Genomic DNA, 21,414 nt, shown 5'->3' on the forward strand with positions numbered 1-21,414 from the left:
ATGCTAAAAAAGCAGTAAGCTGTAATTTACATTTTCATCCTATCAAAAGATAGCCATAGGAAAATAATTCTTCAGTGTTTTGGATTAGAATTAGTTCCTTTTGCACTCTTTAGGGATTGGAAACTAAGATCAGAGTAAAGATTCCACAGATCTCATCTTTCAAGAGATTTTACTGGTTCAAACAAAGATTCTTAAGAAATCTGCAACAAAAGCCATGAACTTCAGGTGAGTCCATCCATCCCCCTAAGGATTTTCGACTGCTCCTGGACTCTAGAGCCTAAAGGCTCAACACTGCAGGACATCCTAGGATGGATGCATAGAGAAGCTCCATGACAAACAAAAATGGCCCGGTGAAGGTGAGGACTCCCAGAAGCCAAACCCTGTTGTCCTCCTGCTCCCTCCAGCAGTAGGCACTCCTCGAATGCGCAAACAAGGCACCAACCAAAACCGGCACTGGAAATCCTCACACCGCAAGGTGCGCATCTGGCCTAGCGAAGAAAGGCGCTGACGCCCGCACTTGCTGAGCAGCGGCTGGCAGTGTACGCAGCTCCTGCGCCTATGCAGCTACATCCGTAGACCAGAAAAGGTTGGAAACTCTAGGCTGGGGGTTCGGATTACAGATAGTCCGATTTGTGCTGTTCCATCAAACACAACCGCCTCAAATATCTTCATTAGCAAGAAAAGAGTGAAGTAAACATCCCCCCTCAACGCAAACTGCGCCGGTGACACTCAGGCACGACAAGGAACGGCGCGCAGGCGTAGGAGGAGCGGTACGCAGGCGCAGGAGGCTCGGAGCCTAGTAAGCACTGGAAGGAGGCAGTCACGACGGGGCAACGTGAGGCAGGACGCGCAGGCGCAGCAGGTAGCTGCGCTCGCTCTTTCCGCCCGGTCCCCCGGAAGTCCCTCTCACTCCCTGTCATGGGTTTAGCAAGAGCTTCCGGAAGCGCAGATCCGGTCGCTGGTTAGGTGACGGCGCTGGCCGAGTAAACTGTGTTTGAAGCTGTTGCTGGAGGGCCGTGGGAGACAGTCGGACAACGGAGAAGGGCAGGTAGTAGGAGCCTCCTCTCCTGGTGTCCGGGCGCGGGCGATGGGGTGGTGAGTCTGAGGGAGAGGTTGTGTGTTCCAGGCGGGTCACGACCTATAGTGGCTGGGCGGGGCGCGGCCGGCCCGCACTCATGGCGGCTTTGTGTTGCAGGCGCCGAGGCCCGAGCTGCGCGCCATGGCGGACGTGAGTTGCCCTAGCCCCGGGGACGGGCTGTCGGCGGAGGGGTTCCCGGCGGGGTCGTCAGGGGGCCGTCGGGGTGGAGTCCAGGTCCCTACAGAAGCCGAGGGCACCGGGTCATTGCGGCGAACTGAGGGCTCCCGCAGACGGCTTCGACTGGTGGCGGGGAGCGAACGGTCGGCGGGCTTGAGCGGCGGGACCGGGAGGTGCGGGATGTCAGGCGTTAGGTCCCGCCGGGTAGAGAGAGCGTACTTGGCCACTGTGCCACCTGCGACATCCCCAGGTGAAGCCTGACCCGGCACCCTCATCCTTACGGAGGGCCTGGGACTTAGGGAAGTGAGCTTGCAGAGGATCGGGGACGAGGCGGGAGGCCGTGGGTCTGAGCGGTCTGCACCCTCCCCGGCGCGCACCGCGCCTCCGGCAGTAGGACCCGGAAGGTCGGATATGAGGACAGACGTGTTTCTGTGTCCCGTTTCCAAGCACAGTAATGAACCAGGTAGCTCTCTGACTATTCCTACTCAGTAGACAGTGAAGTGGAAGCTGAGAGGTTTCCTTGCTCCAGCTGTAGGACTGGCATCAAAATCAGAAATGCAGCGGTAAGACACCAGCAAGAGAAGTTCAGCGTGAGGACTTGAGGTCCCTGAAAGGTGGGAAGGACAGGTCTGCAAAAGCAGTGCAAGGCATATTATTTTGTAATGTTCTTTTTCAGGACTTAAAGCGGTTCCTATATAAGAAGTTACCAAGGTAAAATTTAATGCTGTGGAATAAATTCTGCATGCCATGTTAATTTTATGATATGTTTTGCTTCCCCCTTTTTTTAGACTAATATTACGCCAGTTTGTTATCACTTTAAGTAGTTAGCATAATCCTCATCATGACTAGCGATGTCCTTTGAGTTTGCAGATGATGACCTGAGTCCTGAACAAGTCTGTGACTAACTTTTAGTAGGTGTTGGGGGCCAGAGCTCAGATTTCTTGCCACTTTTGAGTTCTATTAAATAAACTGTCATACCAGTTGGGTGGATTATACTTGGAAATTTTTATAGTCACTTTAAGGGGAAAAATCCTAAGAACTTGGCTTTACTTTTATTTTGTTATTAAAACCAAATTGCTCAGTCTACATAACCCAAGAGGCTCAGACAGTAGTTCATACATGAAAAGTCATAAGGCTTTTTGCCTATGCATTGTCCATTCGGTATAGCATTATATGTAACTTAAGCCCTTGTATTAAGGTTAACAAACTTCCTTTTAGATATTTAGATTATAAAACTTGCATTTAATTTCATGTAAAATGAGGTCTTCAACAAGTGCCTTCTTCTACACTCACAATTATACCAGAATTCATGAGAGTTTAGGGAATGAGAGAGGAATATGACTGGAGCCATTCATTATCACATTCTAGAATAAAGTGAATAATCTTTGAGGTCATACAGTAGAATATGTGGCGAGATCCTTTTTTCTTACCTGCCAAGTCTGAAATCAAAAGGCTTTGGATGTCAGGTTTTATATTTAGGAAACAAAACTTGTTTGGATTTTATTTTGAATTGTTTGCCATGACCTATTCTCTCTTGCCTTTAACTATTTGATTACAGTTTACTGCAAGTTGGTAACTATTTTCTGGCTTTGAGTTTATCTGTTATATTTTTCTTTTGTGTTCAGGTGTTAAATAATTTTTACCACTTCATGTTAATGAAATGCTTAAATTCATCTGTAGTCTCTTCTGTTGGCAAATTAGAGACAAGTCACTGATACTGTTCCAACTAATGATTATCAGTACAGGAAATCCTATGGTTGCATGCTAATACAGGATTATAGCAGTTAGTAAACAAGCTGGCACTGTGCAAAGAAATTTTAGAAATCAGTAGAAAAAAATAATTATTTTGTGATTTTTCTGGTTTTTCTTTTTAGAACATTAGGACTTTTTATTGTTAGTTACAAGTATTTAGAGAAATGATACCAAATATTAAAATGAGATTGCTTATTATGCTAATTTAAAACATCAGTAATAACTGAGAATTAAAGTGTTTTACTTCTTTGCAAAAAAAACTTACCAAGAGTAGTTTGAACAGTGTTTAACTGCTTTCTCCATATAACTTAGTATAAGGAGCAGGTCGTTTTCATACACCTTGCTGAATTGTCATAATCCATTCTGAATTGGGATCAGCTTTCCACATTTTAATCCTTCACATTTTCCAGTGCTGGGAAGTATCTGAGATTTCCTTTGATTTGAGATTTTTTTTATCAGTGTCACCTTCTCTGGGATATTTTCATCACAGCCACTTTGTTCACTTACGACAGGGGAGTCACTATCACCTGAGCACTTCTGGGTTGTGAAACTAGAGTTTCACATATTCTACGTAGGACCTCAAAGATTATTCACTAAAATCACTTTACTAAACCTAGTGTATCCACCTAGAAGTGCTATTAGTTTATAATCTTGTTTTAACTGTTACCATCTCTTGCTGAAGGAACAACAAAAAAGTTGTATTTAATGTTCTCAAGTTGTAAAGCCACCATTAAGATGCTCACATTCCCCTGAAGATTTAATAAGTAAATAAAGCAGTAATTAATTCAAATTACATGGTGTATGATTATTAGTAAAAGAATTATTTCAGCTGGTGAAGGTCTTGCTTTGATAAATTGGTGTACTCTGAAAGTCATGCTGTGTGATACTGGATAAGTGAAACTATGTAAAATTGTTTTGTTTTAAGCAGGGAAGGTTTAATAGCTCATAGGTTGTAGAAGTTTCACTTCATAGTTGGCTGGCTCCAAGGCACAGTGGCATGGGTGAAGGGCATAGCAAAGGAGTAACGATCCACGGCCAATTAGGGAAGGCAGAAGGCAGCAAGTGACAAGCAAAGACTCCTTTTTTTTTTTCTTTTTTTTTTTTTAGTACTTTTTTGGGGGGTACTTTTTATTTATTTTTGTCATTTTGAGACAGGATCTCACTGTGCAGTTCAGGCTGGCCTTGAACTCACTTTGTAACCCATGCTGGCCTCAGACTCGCAGAGATCCTCCTGTCTCAGCCTCCCAAGTGCTGGGATTACAGGCTTGGGGGGTACATTCTAGATATACCTAATGGTAACATTCATCATAGGAAATTTCAACCTGTATATGATATATCATGCTGCTGTTTTTTTCCCTATTCCTTTCCCTTTCAACCACTCTTCGCCTCCTTATTTACAAAAGCTTTGTTTCCATTTTTTTCTTTTTATTCTTTTTTCTTCTTCTTTCTTCCTTTCCCCCTGCCCCTTCCTGTGTTCCCATTCTTATTTGAACATTTTCTTCCCATTTCCCCATATCTATTACTATACGTTTTGGTTCATATTTACACTTTCATTTTCTCACACCAGAGAAACGATGTGATATTTAAACATGCACGTCCAGTTTATCCATTTAGCTACATATATCTCAAGCTTATCCTTCTTGGTGGCAGAGTAGTGCTCCATTGCATTTTAAAAAAACCCATGTCTTCATTCATTAGTTGATGGACATTTGAGAATGTTTCCAAGATTTAGCTATGTACAAACTGGACTGCTATAAACGTGGGTATGCATATATGACTGCGGTGTGATTTTTTTTTTTAATGCTTTTGGGAAGATATCAAAAAGGGAATAGCTGAGTGAAATGGAACCTCTAGTTTTAGATTTTTTTAACCTATAGTTTTAGGGTTTTAGATTTTTGATGATTTGCACAGTGGTTGCTCCAGTCTACCCTCCCACTAACAGTGCAGAAGAGATCTTGTTTCTCCACAGCCCCACCCACATTTGTTATTGGTTGATTTCTTGGTAACAGCCATCCTTTCTGGAATGAGGTAGGATCTAAGCATTGTTATGATTTGCATTTCTTGAATGACCAGTGCTGTTGAACATTTTTTCGTATGTTTCCTTGCCGTTTTTATTTCTTTTTTTGTTTCTTTTTTTTTGAGACAGGGTCTCACTATGCAGTTCAAACTGGTCTTGAGCTCACTTTGTAGCCCAGGCTGGTCTCGAACTTGCAACGATCCTCCTGCCTCAGCCTCCTGAGTGCTGGAATTACAGGCATGTACCAGCATGCCCAGCTCCATTTTTACTTCTTCATCTGAGAAATGTCTGTTCATTTCAGATACCCATTTATGGTTTGGGTCTTTAAATTTGAAGGGTCTGATTTTTTTTTTTAAGTTCTTTATATATTCTAGATAGTAGTCCTTTGAAGAATTGCTGGCAAAAAATTTTCCCACACTGGGGTTGTCTCTACTCTATAGATAGTTTTTTTAAAAATACAAGGTCCCAGTTGTTGATTCTTTGTGATATTTGCTGTGCAACTTGGGTTTTGTTCATACATAAAGTTTTTGCCTATGCCAATGTCTTCAAGAGTTCTACTTACTGTATCTTACAGCAGATTTAGGACTTCTGTTTTACTAATTTAGTTTTGTTGTGTTTTTTTGGTACCGGAAATCAAACTCAGGACCTTGTGCTTGCCAGCCAGGCACTTGTGCCGCTGAGCTACATCCCTGGCTGTGTTTTAATAATTTAGATCGTCTGTCTATTTCAAGTTTAGTTTAGTGCATAGTGAGAGATATGGCTCTAGTGTACTCTTTGGCCAGTTTTTCCTGCACCATTTATTAAAGAGGCTATTTTTCTTTCAGTGAAGGTGTTTGGTTCCTTTGTGAAAGGTAAGGTAATTGTGTTGGTTTGGGGGATATTTTGCAAGGGGAACAGTATAATACAGGACACATATTTTATAAGATTATTTATAATAGTCGCCCAAAGAATGATATACAAAAGAGTGCAGGAAATCTGTCCATACACTAAGACCAAGGAAAGTAGCCGAGGGCCTGGATCCCACGGAAATGTCGTACATAAGTCCAGCTGAAGACCTAGACCTTATAACAGTGCCTTGCACAAGTACAACTGGAGGTCTGGAGCCCGTAACAATATCTCATGCAGGCCCATTTTATGGATCTGCACTGGGAAGGCCCAAAGGTCAGTGGTAGAATCTAGGAAGTCTGTGCCAGCTGGATGAAGGATCTGTGCTAGCAGGCTGATGGATCTACAGTGGAGCAGGAAGTGACATGCAAAGAAAGAATTAGAGCTCCTCTGAAAAGTACCACAACCGTCTTCAGCAACAGTGAGGGCCTGAGCTCCTCCAGTGGCGAACACAGCTGAGTTCCTGTTAGGAAAGCAAGAAAGCCAGTGCAGCAGGCTTCTCCATCTTCCCCTCTGGAGACAGGAAGTGATGCTCAAAGTAAGGACTAGAGCTTCCCCAAGGTGAACCGAAGCTATTCTTAGTGCCAGCAAGGTCCCAAGCTCCTTGGAGGATGAAAACAGCCAAGCTCATCAGGAGAGCCAGCATGACAAGCTCCTCCAGAGGAACCAACAGCTCCCTCCCTACAGCTCCTACCAGCTCCCAACAGCCTAACTTCTTCTCCAGTTCTGTGTCCTAGGCTGCTGGACACAATCTTCAGGTGGACCTCCTACACCCAGCACCAGCACACTTACTCAGTTCAGCTGGAAGGGGTTATAAGTTGACCACCAGTTGTCAATCCACCACAGTAGTTGAGTGTGTTTATAGTTGTTTCTTGATCTTCTAATATGTTCCCATGATCCTCAGGTCTGTTTTTGCTAGCACCATGCTGTTGTTTTTTTCTTTTTTAAATCACAGTAGCTTTGTAAAATACTTTCAAGTCAGGGATTGTGATACCCCCTGCCTTGCCTTTGTTGCCTAGGATTGATTTTGCTATTTTAGGTCTCTTCTGGTTTTTTTCTTTAATTATGTGAGATTACACTATTGGTATTTTGATTGGGATTGCATTAAATCTGTATAGTAATTTTGGAAGTATGGTCATTTTCACTATATTGGTTCTTCCTACCCAAGAATAAGGGATATCGTTCCATTTTCTGATAGCCTTTTCAATCTCCTTTTTCAGAGTACTGCAGTTTTCATTGTAAAAGTTTTTTTACTTCCTTAGATTTATTCCTAGGTATTTCATTTTTTTGGATGCTAATGTGAAAGGTGTAGTTGCTCTAATTTCTCTCTTAGTGAGTTATTTGTGTACAGGAGTACTATTGATTTTTGAGCAAAGTATACTAATGATATTTTGATCAGTATTGCATTAAGTCTGTATAACAATTTTGGGAGTATGGCCATTTTTATTATGTTGGTTCTTCCTACCCAAGAGCAAGGAATATCTTTCCATTTTCTGATATACTCTTCCATCTCCTTTTTCAGAGTATTGTAATTTTCAATACATAGATCTTTTACTTGCTTTGTTAGATTGGTTCCTAAGTATTTCTTTTGGTTTTTTTTTTTTGGATGCTATTGTGGAAGGTGTTTTTTCCCTCTGTTTGTACAGGAATGTTACTGATTTTTATTTTATTTTATTTTATTTATTTTATTCTGTCTTTTTGAGACAGGGTCTTGCTATGCAGTTCAGGCCTACCTTGAGCTCACTTTTTTAGCCCAGGCTGACCTCAAACTCGCAACGATCCTCTTGCCTCTCAGCCTCCCAAGTGCTGGGATTACAGGCTTGAGCCACCATGCCCGGCTTTGATTTTTGAATATTGACTTTGTTTTTGTTTGTTTTTTATTTTGTTTTGTTTTGTTTTGTTTTTGTCTTTTTGAGACAGGGTTTTGCTGTGTACTTCCTACTGGACTTGCACTTACTTTGTAGCCAAGGCTGGCCTCGAACTCACAGCGATCCTCCTGCCTCAGCTGCTCCAGTGTGAATATTAACTTTGTATCCAGCTACACTACTTAATTTGGTTAATAAATCTAGAAGTCTTTTGGTGAAGTTTTTGGGGTCTTCTGTATAGAATATCATGTTGTCAGCAAATACAATTTAACTTCTTCCTTTTCTATCCTTGTTCCTTTTGTTTCGTTCTCTTTTCTAATTATTCTGGCTGTTTCCTGAACTGTATTGATTAAGAGTGGTGACAGTGGACATCTTTGTCATGTTCCTGATTTTAGAGTAAAAACTTTTTGTTTTTGTCCATTTAGTATGATATTAGCTGTTGGTTTGTCATAGGTGGCTTTTATTAGATTGAGATAAAGACCCTCTATTCCAATTTTCTGTAGGATTTTTATCATGAATGGGTGTTGGACTTCGTCTAATGCTTTTTCTGCACCTATTGAGATACTCATATGGTTTTAGTCTTTGGCTCTGTTGATATGGTATATTACATTTATTGATTTGCATATGTTCAACCATCCCTGCCTCCCTGGGATGAATTCTTCTTAGTCATGGTATATAATCTTCTTGATGATTTGCTGCATTGTTTGCCAGTATGTTACTGAGGATTTTTGTGTCTGTGTTCGTTAGGGAGATTGGCCTGTAGTTCTCTTTTTTGATTGGCTCCTTTCCTGGTTTTGGTGTCAGGATAATGCTTATTTCAAGGAATGATTTTGGGAGTGTTGCTTCCCTTTCAATTTCATTAAAGAGTTTGAGAAATAGCTGCATTAGATCTTCTAAGTTTCATGTATAATTGAGCAGTGAATTTGTCAGGGGCTGGGCTTTTTGGTAGTTTTTTTGGCGGGGGGCTTGTTTGTTTGTTTTTTGAGACAGAATTTCAGTATGTAGTTCTGGCTTTGAACTCACAGTGATCCTTATGCCTTAGCCTCCACAGTCTGGGATTTCAGGTGTGTGCCACTGTATGCAACTGTTAGTATATTTTTAAGGATTTTTATATCTTTTGAATTCAGCTTTGGTAATTAATATATTTCTAGTAATCTGTCCTTTCTGTGTTTTCTATCTTAATAGAACACAAATTCTTTTGGTTTTTGTTTTGTTTTTTTCCCGGTACCGGGAATCGAACTCATGACCTTACACTTGCCAGGAAGGTGCTGTGCCGCTGAGCTAAACCCCCAGCCCCCAGAACACAAATTCTTAAAGTAGGTATTGATCAAGTTCTGGATTTTTGCAGGATCTATTGTTTTCACCCTTTTCATTCTTGAATCTCCTGATCCGTAGTCAGATGCGTTACCCATTTCACCACTGGCCCTATGCTACTGATTCCATGGATTTGAGTCTTTTCTTTCCTTTTTAGCTAAGGTTGGCTAAAGACTTGAGATTTTTTTTTTTAAACTTTCAAAGAACCAACTCTGATTCGTTGATTCTTTGTCTTGTTTTCTTAGTCTACACTGCATGTATCTGTGCTCTGATTTTATAAGTTCCTCCCATGTGCAAGATTTGGGCTTGACTTGCTCTTTTCTGGAAGCTTGAGGTTCAAAATGAGGTTGTTTATTTGAGTTCAGTCTGTTTTTCTGATGTGGGAGTTCACCACTATAAATTTCCCACGTAGGACTGCTTTCATTGCATCCCATAAGTTCCCCGCTATGTTGTATTGGTATTACTGTTTAATTGTAGAAACTAATTTCTTCTTTAATTTCACCTGTGATCCATTGGATGTTCAGGAGAGTGTTATTTAATTTCCATGTGTTTATGAAGTTTTTGTGGTTTCTTTTGCCATTGATTTCCAATTTTGTTGCACTATGGTCTGATAATACGCATGGGATAATTTCAGTTCCCTTGCATTTACTTAAGCATGTTCTGTGGGCTAGTATATGGTCTATTTTGAAGAATGTCCTGTGTGCAGCTAAGAAGAATGTGTATTCTGATGTATGGGATGGAAAACCCTATAAACATCTACTAAGTCCATTTGTTCAAAAGTTTAGTTCAGTTCTGATGTTTCTTCATTAATTTTTTTATCTAGTTGATATGTCTTGTTTGTTGTGGTGGGGTATTAAGGTCCCCCATTACAATTGTATTAGTATTTATTTGACTTTTCAAGTCTGTTAATACTTGCTTTATGTAGTTGGGAGCCCTGGTATGTGGTGCATGTATATTTATGATTGTTATCTCTTCATCTTGGATTGTTTCCTTTACAACAATATAATGACCTTCTTTTTCTCTCTGAAACAGTCTTTGCTTGAAGTCCACTTTGTCTGAAAATAGAATAGCTAGCTTTGCTTTTTTCAGGTTCCTGTCACATGGAGTATTGTTTTCCATCCTTTGACTTTCAGTCCATGAATTTCATTTTGAATTAAATGTTTCTTGTGTGCAGCACATTGTTGGGTCTTGCTTCTTGATCCATTTTGCTAGTCTGTTTCTTTTGATTGGTGAATTGAAACTATTAACATTGGTGGTTGTAACTGATATGTATTGAATTATCTTGTCATGTTATTTTCCTGTTGGTTGCTTTTCTCTCCTCTCTGTTTGTTTGCCTTGCTTGGTGGATTCATTCTTTTGGAGATTATGGAGTTGTACTCTGTATGTCAAATTTTTTTTCCTGCCAAGGAAGTGTTTGCCGTGATGCTTGTGAACAGATTTTTTTGTCATATGCACTATCTCCTGCATTTTCATTGACTCTGATCAGTCTTACATTGTTCTGCTTTGCATGATCTAGAAGCTGCTGGATTGATTCGTCATGGTTCCTTGCTATTTTTAGGAAATTTTCGTGATCAATAACTACAATCCTGTCTTCTGTATCTGAGATGCTATCTTTATGTTGTGTCATTATGGTTTTATGTAAGAAAATCTAAAGCAAACCAGAAAATTTTATGTAGTAAGTATGCTGTCAGTATTGTGATTTTACCCTTAGGGAAGAAAATTTAAAAGAAATTTTAAAAAAAATAGAGAAATTGTGGAAGAGATCAGAAGCAAGACTGGAGGACAAAGGATGATTACTCAAAACTTCAGGAAATTTGTGAGGAAGACTAGAGGGAAATGGAAGAATAAAAATAACTGAATAACAATAAAAGGATGGGAAATAATGTTTATCCTTATGTAACAAAAGAACAGATAATCAAGAGAAAAAGAAAACAAAATAAAATAAAGAAGAAAAATGTCTGCTTAACAGGATGTCTCTGCTGTCATTGGTAGACTGAGTGGGCAGACTGAGCCCAGGTCCTTGTTACTTAATTCCAGCAAGATAGCCATAGTGCCTGGATGTCCCCCCAAAGCCTCATGTGGTCCTGAGGGGTGGACCTTTCAGAGGCAGCTGAATCTAGAGTTCGTGATTGGTTCATTGTCTGTTGCTAGGATTGGAAGTGTGAGTGCTACCCCCTCCCTAGGGCAGGTAGCCTGCATACACTCTAAGGGAGGAAAAGAGGCTTGCTTCCTCCCTTTTGTTCTTGCTACTTTTGTTGTCTTCTGCTGCCATGATCTGTGACCCTTGTGCCATGCCTCCCTGTTTTGGAGCCAGCTGACTGTGGACTGAAACCTCTACAAACTGTGAGCTAAATAAACCTTTCCCCCTTTAAAGTTTGGGTGTCGAGTATATTGTCCCAGCAAGGAGAGAAAAGTAATTAATACATGGATAATCCTAGGAAGCCTGTACCTTTAATTCTACTGAAGTCCAGCCTAGTTTCTGAGTGTGAGGCTGGATCCTGATTCAGCCTACAGCACTAGCAGTCTGTGTGCCTCCTGCTGGCTTAAACTCAAAACCCTGCTGCATGAACTCGGCTCCTTGGCCTCCTGCTGACTTGAACTCAGTTCTGTCTCATCCCAACACGAGGAGCCAGTCTGTAGCTGCTCTGAGTTCTGTACTCAGTTGGCCCCTCTCCAAGTTGGCTACTGGCCAACTTGGAGTCACTGTAGTCCACTGCTCCATTCCACTGGTATGTTTCTCTATGGAGGCCTCTGGGGTCGCCAGTAATTACCATGTGTCTGCAGGTTAGAGCTGCCCCTCCCATGCAGAGTCAAGGCTCAGGGAGAAAGTGCCACATGGTACCTCCTTCTGTGTTGAAGTCTCTCTCTTTGCTCTCTCTGTGGACTTCAATTCAGGCTTCAGCTCCTTACTGTGTCCTGGGGAACCATTTCTTTCCTTTTTCTCTTTACATGGCTGTATTCCGCTGTCTGGACAGCAGATTTCAGAGAGGGTGTTTCTGCTGTTCACCATTGTATCATCTTACCTGTAAAATAGTTCAAGAATAACTCAGAATGTGTTCATTGTATTACTGCATAACTCTAGTGGTGTTCAGAATAGCTGAAAAGTAAATACCTAATTCTTTGAATTCTGACATCTTTAATCTTTTAAACAAAGGGAATTATCACTAGTAGTGCTCGTCAAAGAGATGCATTCAATTTAAAGTATGTGGAAAACACAGTAGAAATCTTTCCATAATGGCAAGATGCTGTGTCCAGCACAGCTCTCAAAATTCTCAGGGGGAAGAGTGGTGGAAGCTGAAGAAATAAAGACAAGAGTCATAAAACAGAAAGCTGAGGTCAGGTGGAGCCCTCTCTGGATGGGAGAAAAGGAACTGCTCAATGACCAACCACAGTGAATTTATACATTCAGCAGGTTGATGTCATGTGACACCCTTCTGCCTAGCAACCTGATTTGCTTCTGATTTATTGCTCGATGTATAGGTGGATACAGGCATCCTAGCCTCTCAACAACCAAGCCAGACAGATACTAACAGAAAGTATCTTTTTAAAATTTTTCTGTTAAAGATTTTTGTGTTTGCATTTTAAAAACTAGTGAATAAGAGAGGCCTCAGGCTTTAATAATCTCAGCTTTTTATGTTTTGATTTTGAGATTGGTGTGTTTATTTGTTTTGAGACCATCTTCCTGTGTAGTGCAGATATGCCTTAAACTTACCTGTAGCCCAGGCAGGCCTCAAACTTGCCCTGATTCTCCTGCCTTAGCCTCCCAAGTGTTGGGATTACAGGTGTGTGCACCATGCCTGGTTTTACATTTTAAAATAACCAAATATTTCATAGTGCATGAAAAAGCAAATATTTCATGATTTATAAAAAAGCTAATTATGGTGTCTTCGGGTTAGGCCTGCTGGGTCCTAGAGGTTGAACCCTGGCTCTGTGGTGCTGAGCATGTCCTCCATAGTTCCACCACCTTGTTGCACCCAGTCCCAGGATGAGGATATCTATGATTACTCATGGTACATTTGTTTTTTAGACTAAAAGTGGTTATTTTAGAAGGCCTTAAAGTTTTGTAGAATATTTCATATAATTTATATATAAAAATACAGTATGCTAATTAATCCATTATTTTTATTTTACAGTAAAATTTTTTTATATTACCTTTGTCTACTGTGAATAAAATTGAACAGAACTTTTATATTTGTGACCTGGTTTCTGAAAGTGGGTAAAGGGTGTAATTATTCTACTTTGGAGGACTTCTGTGTCTGAATTTACAGTCTCTTCAGAAGAAAATCCTTTTATTTCTACCTCTCCTTTGGTGCATTAGTTACTATTTAGTTACTGTGGAATTTAGAAAAAAAAAACAAGCTCCATTGGAGGCATACATTCCTAACAATTCTGCAGGGCTCTTTCTGTTGTTAATTTGCTTGTGTTTTGGGTAGGTGATGTAACCATTATCCGCAACACTCAAGGTGCAAAAGTCAGCAGATGCCAGAGTCATCTTCTGGTCATGCCCTCTGTTACAGTTACCTGCCAGAGGCAGTGCTGTCTCCAGAGAGGCTTTTATATGCCCAGCATAAACATGAGTGTGCTTATACATGCAGACTCAGTTACATGTTTTGTTACATCACCTGTTTCTGCATATTCTGTTCAAAACTGCTTATTTTTTCCCTTAACAAAATAACTTTCAAGAAGTCCCTCTAGGTCATGAAGACCTTCCTCTTTTTTGTGTCTTCAGAGTCTGTTCTAATTGTTCACTTTCCTTTGTAGAGAGTTGGGGCTGTAATCTCTTTCTATTTGAAGTGATATTGATAACTGCACAAAGTGATCATGTGTACAGTAACCTGTAGGATTCTTTCTTATATAACGAAGTTCTTTTTTTTTTTTTTTTTTGGTTTGGTACTGGGAATAGAACTCAGGACCTTGTGCTTGCCTGGCAGGCACCTGTGCTGCTGAGCTATATCACCAGCCCCCTATAACGAAGTTCTTGATGTACAAGAATATATTTTACTTAGTAATCTTTTGTTAACTTTCTGGAATATATTTTAATTCATCTGTGTATCAGTCAGGGTTTTACTAGAGAAACAGATATAACACAAACGTATAAATTACAAGATTGGCTTATGACAGTCAGCCACAGAATTGGATGAGGAAGCTTGCAGAGAGTGTCTACACACTTGAGACTGAAGGATTCAGACCAAGGTCTGGAGTTCACTGCAGTGTTCCATGGAGGTCTGTATCAGGAGACCTATGGGTCTGAGACAGAAGGCTGTAGGATCCAAGGCAGAAGCCTAAGAGTGCACTGGAAGCCAGGAGACAACGTCTAAGCTGAAGGCAAAGACGAGCTCCTCGGAAGAATTGAAGCCCCTCTGTCCTTCCTCATTTGCCTTTTATATCATCTAGGTGATGAGCCACCCTAGGGTGACTCCTCTACACCCTAAGGTATAGAATTGCTGAGCCAATTTAGTTAAGCTTCTAAACTTCTCAAGTTGACATAATCAGTCAACCACTACAATAGGTAATTTCAGGATTGAATGACAGTAGGAAAGTAGTATGAAATAGTAAGTCTTTTGTACCTAATTGTTTCATCATTCTTTTTTATAATGTGAGGAATCAGCTAATTTTGTTTATAACATTTTTTCATTTCAATTTCAATAAAAAATTTGGACTTAAAAGTTTTTTAGAATAGGATTTTGCAAAATATAATTTCACTTAGGTTAATGAGAGTATATTTCATTCCTCACTTAAAACATTAAGTCTAATACAGTGGAATGGGTACTTCTAGGTTATAGTTGGAGCATTAAAAATATCTGAGTTGCACTTTACAGATTTTGTAATATAGTTACAGGGCAGTAGGTTTTGTGTTATAGTTTCAAAAGATTTTGTTTGTTGAAAGTTTGGTGCTGTCTCCACATTATGATTTTTAACATACTACTTTTGTGCTGTAGAACGTGTCTGTCTTAACTGCTAATTCCCAGATGCTTAAACTGCAGTGATAAATTACATCATCGTCAGTATGCATAATTGACACCATTGTATTAATTAGTCATCTTTTTGAATGTTAGCTCTGTACTAGTTTATGTTTTACAAGTGTTATTTTATTAAATTTCACAATAGCTGAACAAGTACAATTATTCTCATTTTCAGATTGTTAAACTGAAGTTTACCAGGGTTTTACAGTGGGCTAAAGGTAGTGTAAGCAGCAGAGCTGGACTGGAACTCAAGCCACTCTGGAGCTGTGACTTTGACTCCTCTGCTTACTGCCTCTTGTGTAGGCTGGGCTGAGTGCGGCCTTCATTCTCTCCACCCTGTTGGGTCAGCCTAGAATGGTCTCTGTTCTTCAGTTACCGTGTGCTGTACCATCTCAGTTGAACGACCCTTCTCAGTCACCAGCACCTTCTGTGCCATGAGTGTGGGCTTTGCTGTCCCCTGGGGATCCCCTGGGATGCTTGCCATAGGTCTTAGCTGTTGTTAATATGACATTTTATTAGGAACCTCTTGGCTTAGTTGTGAGCTTCTAGAAGTCAATGACTGCTTGTTTTTGCCTATGATATTTCATAATGTATTCAGTACCAGGTTAAGGCACTCAGTACTGGAAAGAATGAGAGAAAGGGAAAAGATTCTCTTTTTGTGACTAACCACTGCTCATAACCTTTTTTGCTTGTGCATATCATGGACTGATACTACATTAGCAGTTTTAGTGAAAAATAAGCTATTTTAGATGCTTACCAAAAATTGTATGAATTTGTAAAAATTATAATGATGTCAGTAATTCACATTGAATTTCTGGAAGTGTTGGCAAACATAACAGGGAACAAGGTATCAAAAATTGAACTCAGTGTTTTTTCAGAAATACCCTTAAGAATTATCATTATCATTTCCAGGTATATATTTTGAAAAAGAAATTTTTATAATATTTAATTTTCCTTCTTTCCAGTGTTGAAGGGCTCCATGCTATTGTTGTATCCGATAGAGATGGAGTACCTGTTATTAAAGGTAAAGCTTCATACTTAAATGCAAATCTCATGTTTGCTTTTTACTAAAAATGTATGTATTTTAACTTCTGAGTAATGCAGAAGGCAAATACATAAAACTTATTTGAGCAGATTGACAAGAGACCCTCATTTGTGTTAGCAGAATGATTTATATGTGTGTGCACATATGTTTCAGTCAGTGTTGCTGTAGGTTTTAGAACAACACCCTGAATTAGTCACTTTCCATTGCTGAGACACAGTTCCTGACACCTGCAATTTAGGGTGAGGGTTTGGTCCAAGCTTGGCTGGTTCCAGGGCAGAACAGGATGGTGGAATGTCTGCTGTGTAGGAATGCTGCTCACATCCTGGCCTGTCATCTTACATTCCTGATATCTACCTTAAGATACAGATTAATCAGTATATTTTTGTAAATAGTATTCTGGTTATCTGAGACCCATCCTAGGACAAAATAATGAAGAAACCTAAGAATCTTTGCTTTCATAACATGCACAGTAGTACTGTTATAGACATTAATTATCCTGCAGCTGGCTACATTTTTGTGGTACTTGAGTAGTAAGGTGACAGTGTAAATAATTAAAATAGTAAAAGTGAGAGCCAGCATTTCTTCCTTTAGTTACGATCACTGAATTTCTGATAGAGCAATTTTCCCATGTAAATTGATGAGACCTGATTAGTGGCTTGGTTTTAGTATTGAACTTAACTTTTATGATCAATTTTTTATGGGTTTCTTCTTTTTTTTTTTTTTGGTGCCGGGAACCAAACTCATGACCTAGTGCTTGCCAGGCAGGTGCTGTGCCACTGAGCTATATCCCCAACCCCAGGTTTCTATTTTTTAAAAAGGTGCCATAAACATTCTCTCTCCATATCCACTATGGATTTTTTACTTTCTCTTCCAGTGGCCAATGACAATGCCCCGGAGCATGCTTTGAGGCCTGGCTTCTTGTCTACTTTTGCCCTGGCAACAGACCAAGGAAGCAAACTGGGACTTTCAAAAAATAAAAGCATCATCTGTTACTACAATACCTACCAGGTTGGTCCATGGTTATCAAATGGTTTGCTGATGCTGTGCTTTTTGTGTTTCATGTAAAAGACCTGGTGTTAGGATTCTGTGTTTGCTTTTAAGGGCATGAAAGTTTTTAAGTTCTTAGCTTTTAAATTGGTTATGTTAAAACTAGTAATGTTCTTTACATTGTTATACCAGGGAATAAGTACTATGGAGGAATATTTAAAAGACTTAAAAATAAAACACATCTTAAAAATTATATCACTGTTAACTCCAGTAGATGGTGCCGTTGACTAACCAACTGATTTCTCAGCCTACAGTTTTTGTTGTTGTGATAGGTAGATGAAAGTCACATAAGTTACTTACATTTGTCGTAGTTGCTCATCCTTTCATTTTGTTTGAAGTACCTGTGTAAAGAGTGAGGTTACTGTCTGTGGGAAGAGAATTTCATCAATATGAATGAGGTTGAAGCTACATGTTTTAAAGGTGATTAAAGATAATGTAAATTTAAAATGACTTAAATTGCAGTGATAGCAAGAGGAGAAGTTACAAAGGGGAAACTGTGCAGCTCTCCTTTGTCCACGGGGGACTCAGCCCAAGGACCAAGGGTATCTGTAACTGCAGAGCAGTGAGGCTCATGTGCACAGACTTAGGATAAGGTTAACGTATGAAGTAGGCATAGAAAGAAATAATGATGGCTGGACATGGTGGCACATGCCTGTAATGTCAGCCCTTGGAAGGCTGATACAGGTGGGTCGCCTCAAGTTCAAGGCCACCCTGGGCTACATAGTTCAAGGCCAGCCTACACTACAAAGTGAGATGCTGTCTCAAAAAACAAAATAAAACAAGAAAACAGTGATGACATGCTGTAGATCTTAGCAACCTTAGCATATGACTTTTTCTTTTTTTATTGAGAACTATTATCTTTTCACCTAGAGGAAGCTCTGTATGCTTTTCTTTGGCATATTCTAAATTGCCAGCATCACTCCTTGGCTTTGGGCCATTATTAAGAAAAATAAGGGCCACTTAATTAAAGCCAAACACTGCAGTAGTATGGCAGTCTGTCTGATAAGTGGGGTGGTTAGTGGGTGACTTAACAGCTAGTGGGTGACTAATGTAGGTGGTAGCTTGTATAGTGTGGGGGTCCTTGGGCAGAGGGTGATCCTGTCCAGAGTGGACTAGCATAGCTTAGCAACCCATCATGTCATTAGACTGGTGAGCAATTTAAAACTGAGGGATTGTTTATTTCTGGAATTTTCTGTGTTAATATTTTTAAACTATGATTGAGCTTGAGTAACTGAATCCTTAGAAAGCAAAACCACAGATAAGGGCAACGACATTATGGTACTTGAATGACATAGAAATTTCCACTATTTTCCATTGAATTGCCAACTGTTTATTGAACCTGTAATGGGACACATGGGCTTTAGAAATAAAAAGATGAAGACATATTTCCACCTTGAAGACTTTCAGGCTAAGTGGTGTTATTGTCTCTAAGATAGGTCTGTTTATGAAGCCCTTTTCTCTTAGCTCCTTCATATTCCATGATGTAATACCAGGGTGTTATGCTAATAACATTGACCGTTTAAAAATTTTTGAAAGATTAAATATTTCTGTTGAGTTATATTACCTTTTCACAGTATATCATTGTATTTGATCTTACTTTCTTTGCAGGTAGTTCAGTTCAATCGTTTACCTTTGGTGGTGAGTTTCATAGCAAGCAGTAATGCCAATACAGGTGTGTTTTAATTACAACTTTTAATTCTTTATATCACCATATCTGTGCAGTATAGATGAGAGGTTTATTTTATTTTTTTTTTGTTTTGTTTTTTTTCTGGTACCGGGAATGGAACTCATGACCTTGTGCTTGCCAGGCAGGCGCTGTGCCACTGAGCTAAATCCCCAGCCCCTAGATGAGAGGTTTAGATTTGATGATCTGTTAGGTCTCTTCTATTTCTAAACATTTTGAAGTTCTCAAATACTATGTAAAAATACTTCGCCTTGTGGGATAGTTGATGTCAGTATTTTAAGTGTACTAAACGCCAGTTTTTATGTCAGCAGTCATCACATACCAAATCATCAGTTCTTATATATTGTGATAATGTACAAACTTAGATTTTAATGCTTTTCCTTGAGACTACAGATACTTTTAATATTCCATAAAACAGAGGAAGATATTTGTGTGAACAGAAAATAAGCACCAAGGCACCTAACCTTCCCTTTGGTAAACTAAGAAGCAAGATGTATAATTTCTAAATGCTTTTGTCTCTCAGATTCATTATTGACCATCAGTTTGAACAATGTGAATGTGTTTTCTATTATACCATTCATCTTTAAAGTATTTTTTTTTCCATGTGAAATACACTGCTATTCTTTGGTTTTATTAAACTTACAAAATAAACTTCTAATTTCCTTTGCTCAATATTGAAGCAGCCTATTTACCTCTTTTGATATAATGTGCAAATTTGTTCAGGAAGAAAAAAATGTACTTTCTTTTGTGAAAATCATGTGAATGATTTGGAGTTAATGCAAATTTGGAAACCAGGTATAAATTAAGGGTTTTTTTTCCTTTAAAATTTCAGTGACTAACTATGATGCATATAATTCATTTTATATGTACCTACACAGATTTTTTTCATCCATCTGCTTAATAGTTGATGATGAAAATGTGCTATTCAAAAACATTTTGCTGTGTGGGATAGTATGATGTCAATATTTTAAGTGTTCTAAGCTTCAATTTCAGTATCACAGTAGTGCAAATGGAATTTTTGGTTACTTTATTCAGAATTATGGTATTTAGTTTTAGTTATCGTTTACTTTTTAGTAACTAGATTTTAGACAAGAGTGAATTTTTTGTTATCAAAAGTGAATTTAAGTTAATAAAATTTAAGAATATTTTTCTAACAATATAATTTTTTAAATCTTTTTGTTTTAGGACTGATTGTCAGCTTAGAAAAGGAACTTGCTCCATTATTTGAAGAACTGATAAAAGTTGTGGAAGTTTCTTAATCTTAACTGTGGTTTCAGTGTGCACCTTGTTCTCATTGTAACAACACAGTATCAATCCAGCAATCTTTAGACCACAGTCATCCTTTTATCCAGGTACTCAAAAAAGGGCCCTCTTTCCACCTCCTACTAAAGAAAGAACCTACAGACAGATGGTTGCATTTTCTTGTATAAGCTCTTTTCTTGTTTAGTGAGATCAGAGGCAACCACAGAAGTGGTTCTGTCTACACAGCTCCCATGGAGTTAGTCTGGTGTCCAGGTTAGGGTGAGAGCCTCCTCGTGGGTCTGAATCACAGCAGCACATAATCCAGGCGAGGCGCCGTGCTCGCCTTGTACAGCACTCCTGGGCCTTTGCGTGTCAGGAACAAATGAGGGCATCTTTTTCTTCAGATTATGCTTTATTTCTTTAAATTGAGTGTAAGGCTTAGTAAAAGTAATAAAATCAGTACAATCACTAACTTTCCTTTGTACATATTATTTGGCAATGTGGGTGAATATTACTAATTGATTTGGTTCTCAGAGGATGCTGCTCTTTAATAAAAGAAAAATTATACCATATGTTTTTTCTTCCTATTCTGCTTTCTATAACCAATCAGTGTTTTAATGTTTATGTGTTCTTTATAAAATTTAAATATGATTTTAAACTGAATTGTTTCCAATATAAGGATGTATGTAAACATGATAGTATAGCCATTTTTTTCATACATGAGTATGAATAAAGTAATTTTTTAAAAATACAGTTTGAGCAATATGTAAGTCTTTTTTTACCCACATTTGTTCCAAAAGCTTATGAAGAACATAATTAAGTGAACTGCTGTTTCCACCCCATGAGTCACTGAGGATGTTTCTTCTGGGTACTGGTTTCGGTTGGAGATTTTTTTTGCCTATTACTGTCTCGCAGAAAATGAACCTCATCCATGACAGAAATACCTCAGTTCTTGAGCGTGCCTTTGTAGATTCAGGAATGCTGCCCATCACTCACGTCGTCCTTTTCTCCTTAATTCTTTGACATCTTGTCATTCATGTAAGTCAGTACATAGGCATTGAACACCTGGGCCTGTCAGTCACCAGGGCCACCACTGTGCAGTACTGAGAAGCCCCGCTCAGTGACAGTGCTGTGAGGAAGCTGTACAGGCAGGTCCTGTAGAGTCACAGCAGGGGCCCTGAACCTCATGAGAACAAAGCTGCATGGGAAGCAAAGAGCGATTTACCTGCAGAGTGCTGTACACAGCTAATTGCTGTGACCTAATGAAATACTAGACATTCCTGTAAAATACGGGATTCTTGTTATCTAAATTATTACTTAATGGCCATGAAATCTTTTCCAGTGA

The 21,414-nt window shown here is 39.2% G+C and overlaps 1 protein-coding gene across 3 annotated transcripts; it reads left to right on the top strand.

The window, feature by feature from the left end:
* Positions 1-888: 888 nt before the first annotated feature.
* On the top strand, positions 889-20,822 carry Lamtor3 (late endosomal/lysosomal adaptor, MAPK and MTOR activator 3). 3 transcript variants are annotated; one of them, XM_013505384.1, is made up of 8 exons: positions 889-1,048; positions 1,196-1,228; positions 1,932-1,966; positions 5,849-5,875; positions 16,017-16,075; positions 16,971-17,104; positions 18,752-18,815; positions 20,013-20,822. In XM_013505384.1, exons 2-8 carry the CDS (start codon positions 1,220-1,222, stop codon positions 20,084-20,086), a joined length of 402 nt encoding a protein of 133 aa, XP_013360838.1. In that variant the 5' UTR covers positions 889-1,048; positions 1,196-1,219; the 3' UTR covers positions 20,087-20,822. The 3 variants fall into 3 exon arrangements, with proteins under 3 accessions (XP_013360838.1, XP_005406323.1, XP_013360839.1); XM_005406266.2 differs by lacking the exon at positions 5,849-5,875 and having other exon boundaries at positions 890-1,048; XM_013505385.1 differs by lacking the exons at positions 889-1,048; positions 1,196-1,228; positions 1,932-1,966; positions 5,849-5,875 and adding an exon at positions 1,796-1,818.
* Positions 20,823-21,414: the final 592 nt, after the last annotated feature.

Source organism: Chinchilla lanigera, unplaced genomic scaffold (assembly GCF_000276665.1).
Source record: "Chinchilla lanigera isolate Chin_1 unplaced genomic scaffold, ChiLan1.0 scaffold00095, whole genome shotgun sequence".
Taxonomy (NCBI): Eukaryota; Metazoa; Chordata; class Mammalia; order Rodentia; family Chinchillidae; genus Chinchilla; species Chinchilla lanigera.

What these genes read in the sequence shown, in the direction of transcription:
- Lamtor3 (XM_013505384.1), top strand. An exon ending in CTATATAAGAAGTTACCAAG is followed by an intron (nt 1,967 to 5,848) that starts GTAAAATTTAAT and finishes TTTTTCTTTCAG; the next exon opens with TGAAGGTGTTTGGTTCCTTT. An exon ending in GTTACTACAATACCTACCAG is followed by an intron (nt 17,105 to 18,751) that starts GTTGGTCCATGG and finishes CTTTCTTTGCAG; the next exon opens with GTAGTTCAGTTCAATCGTTT.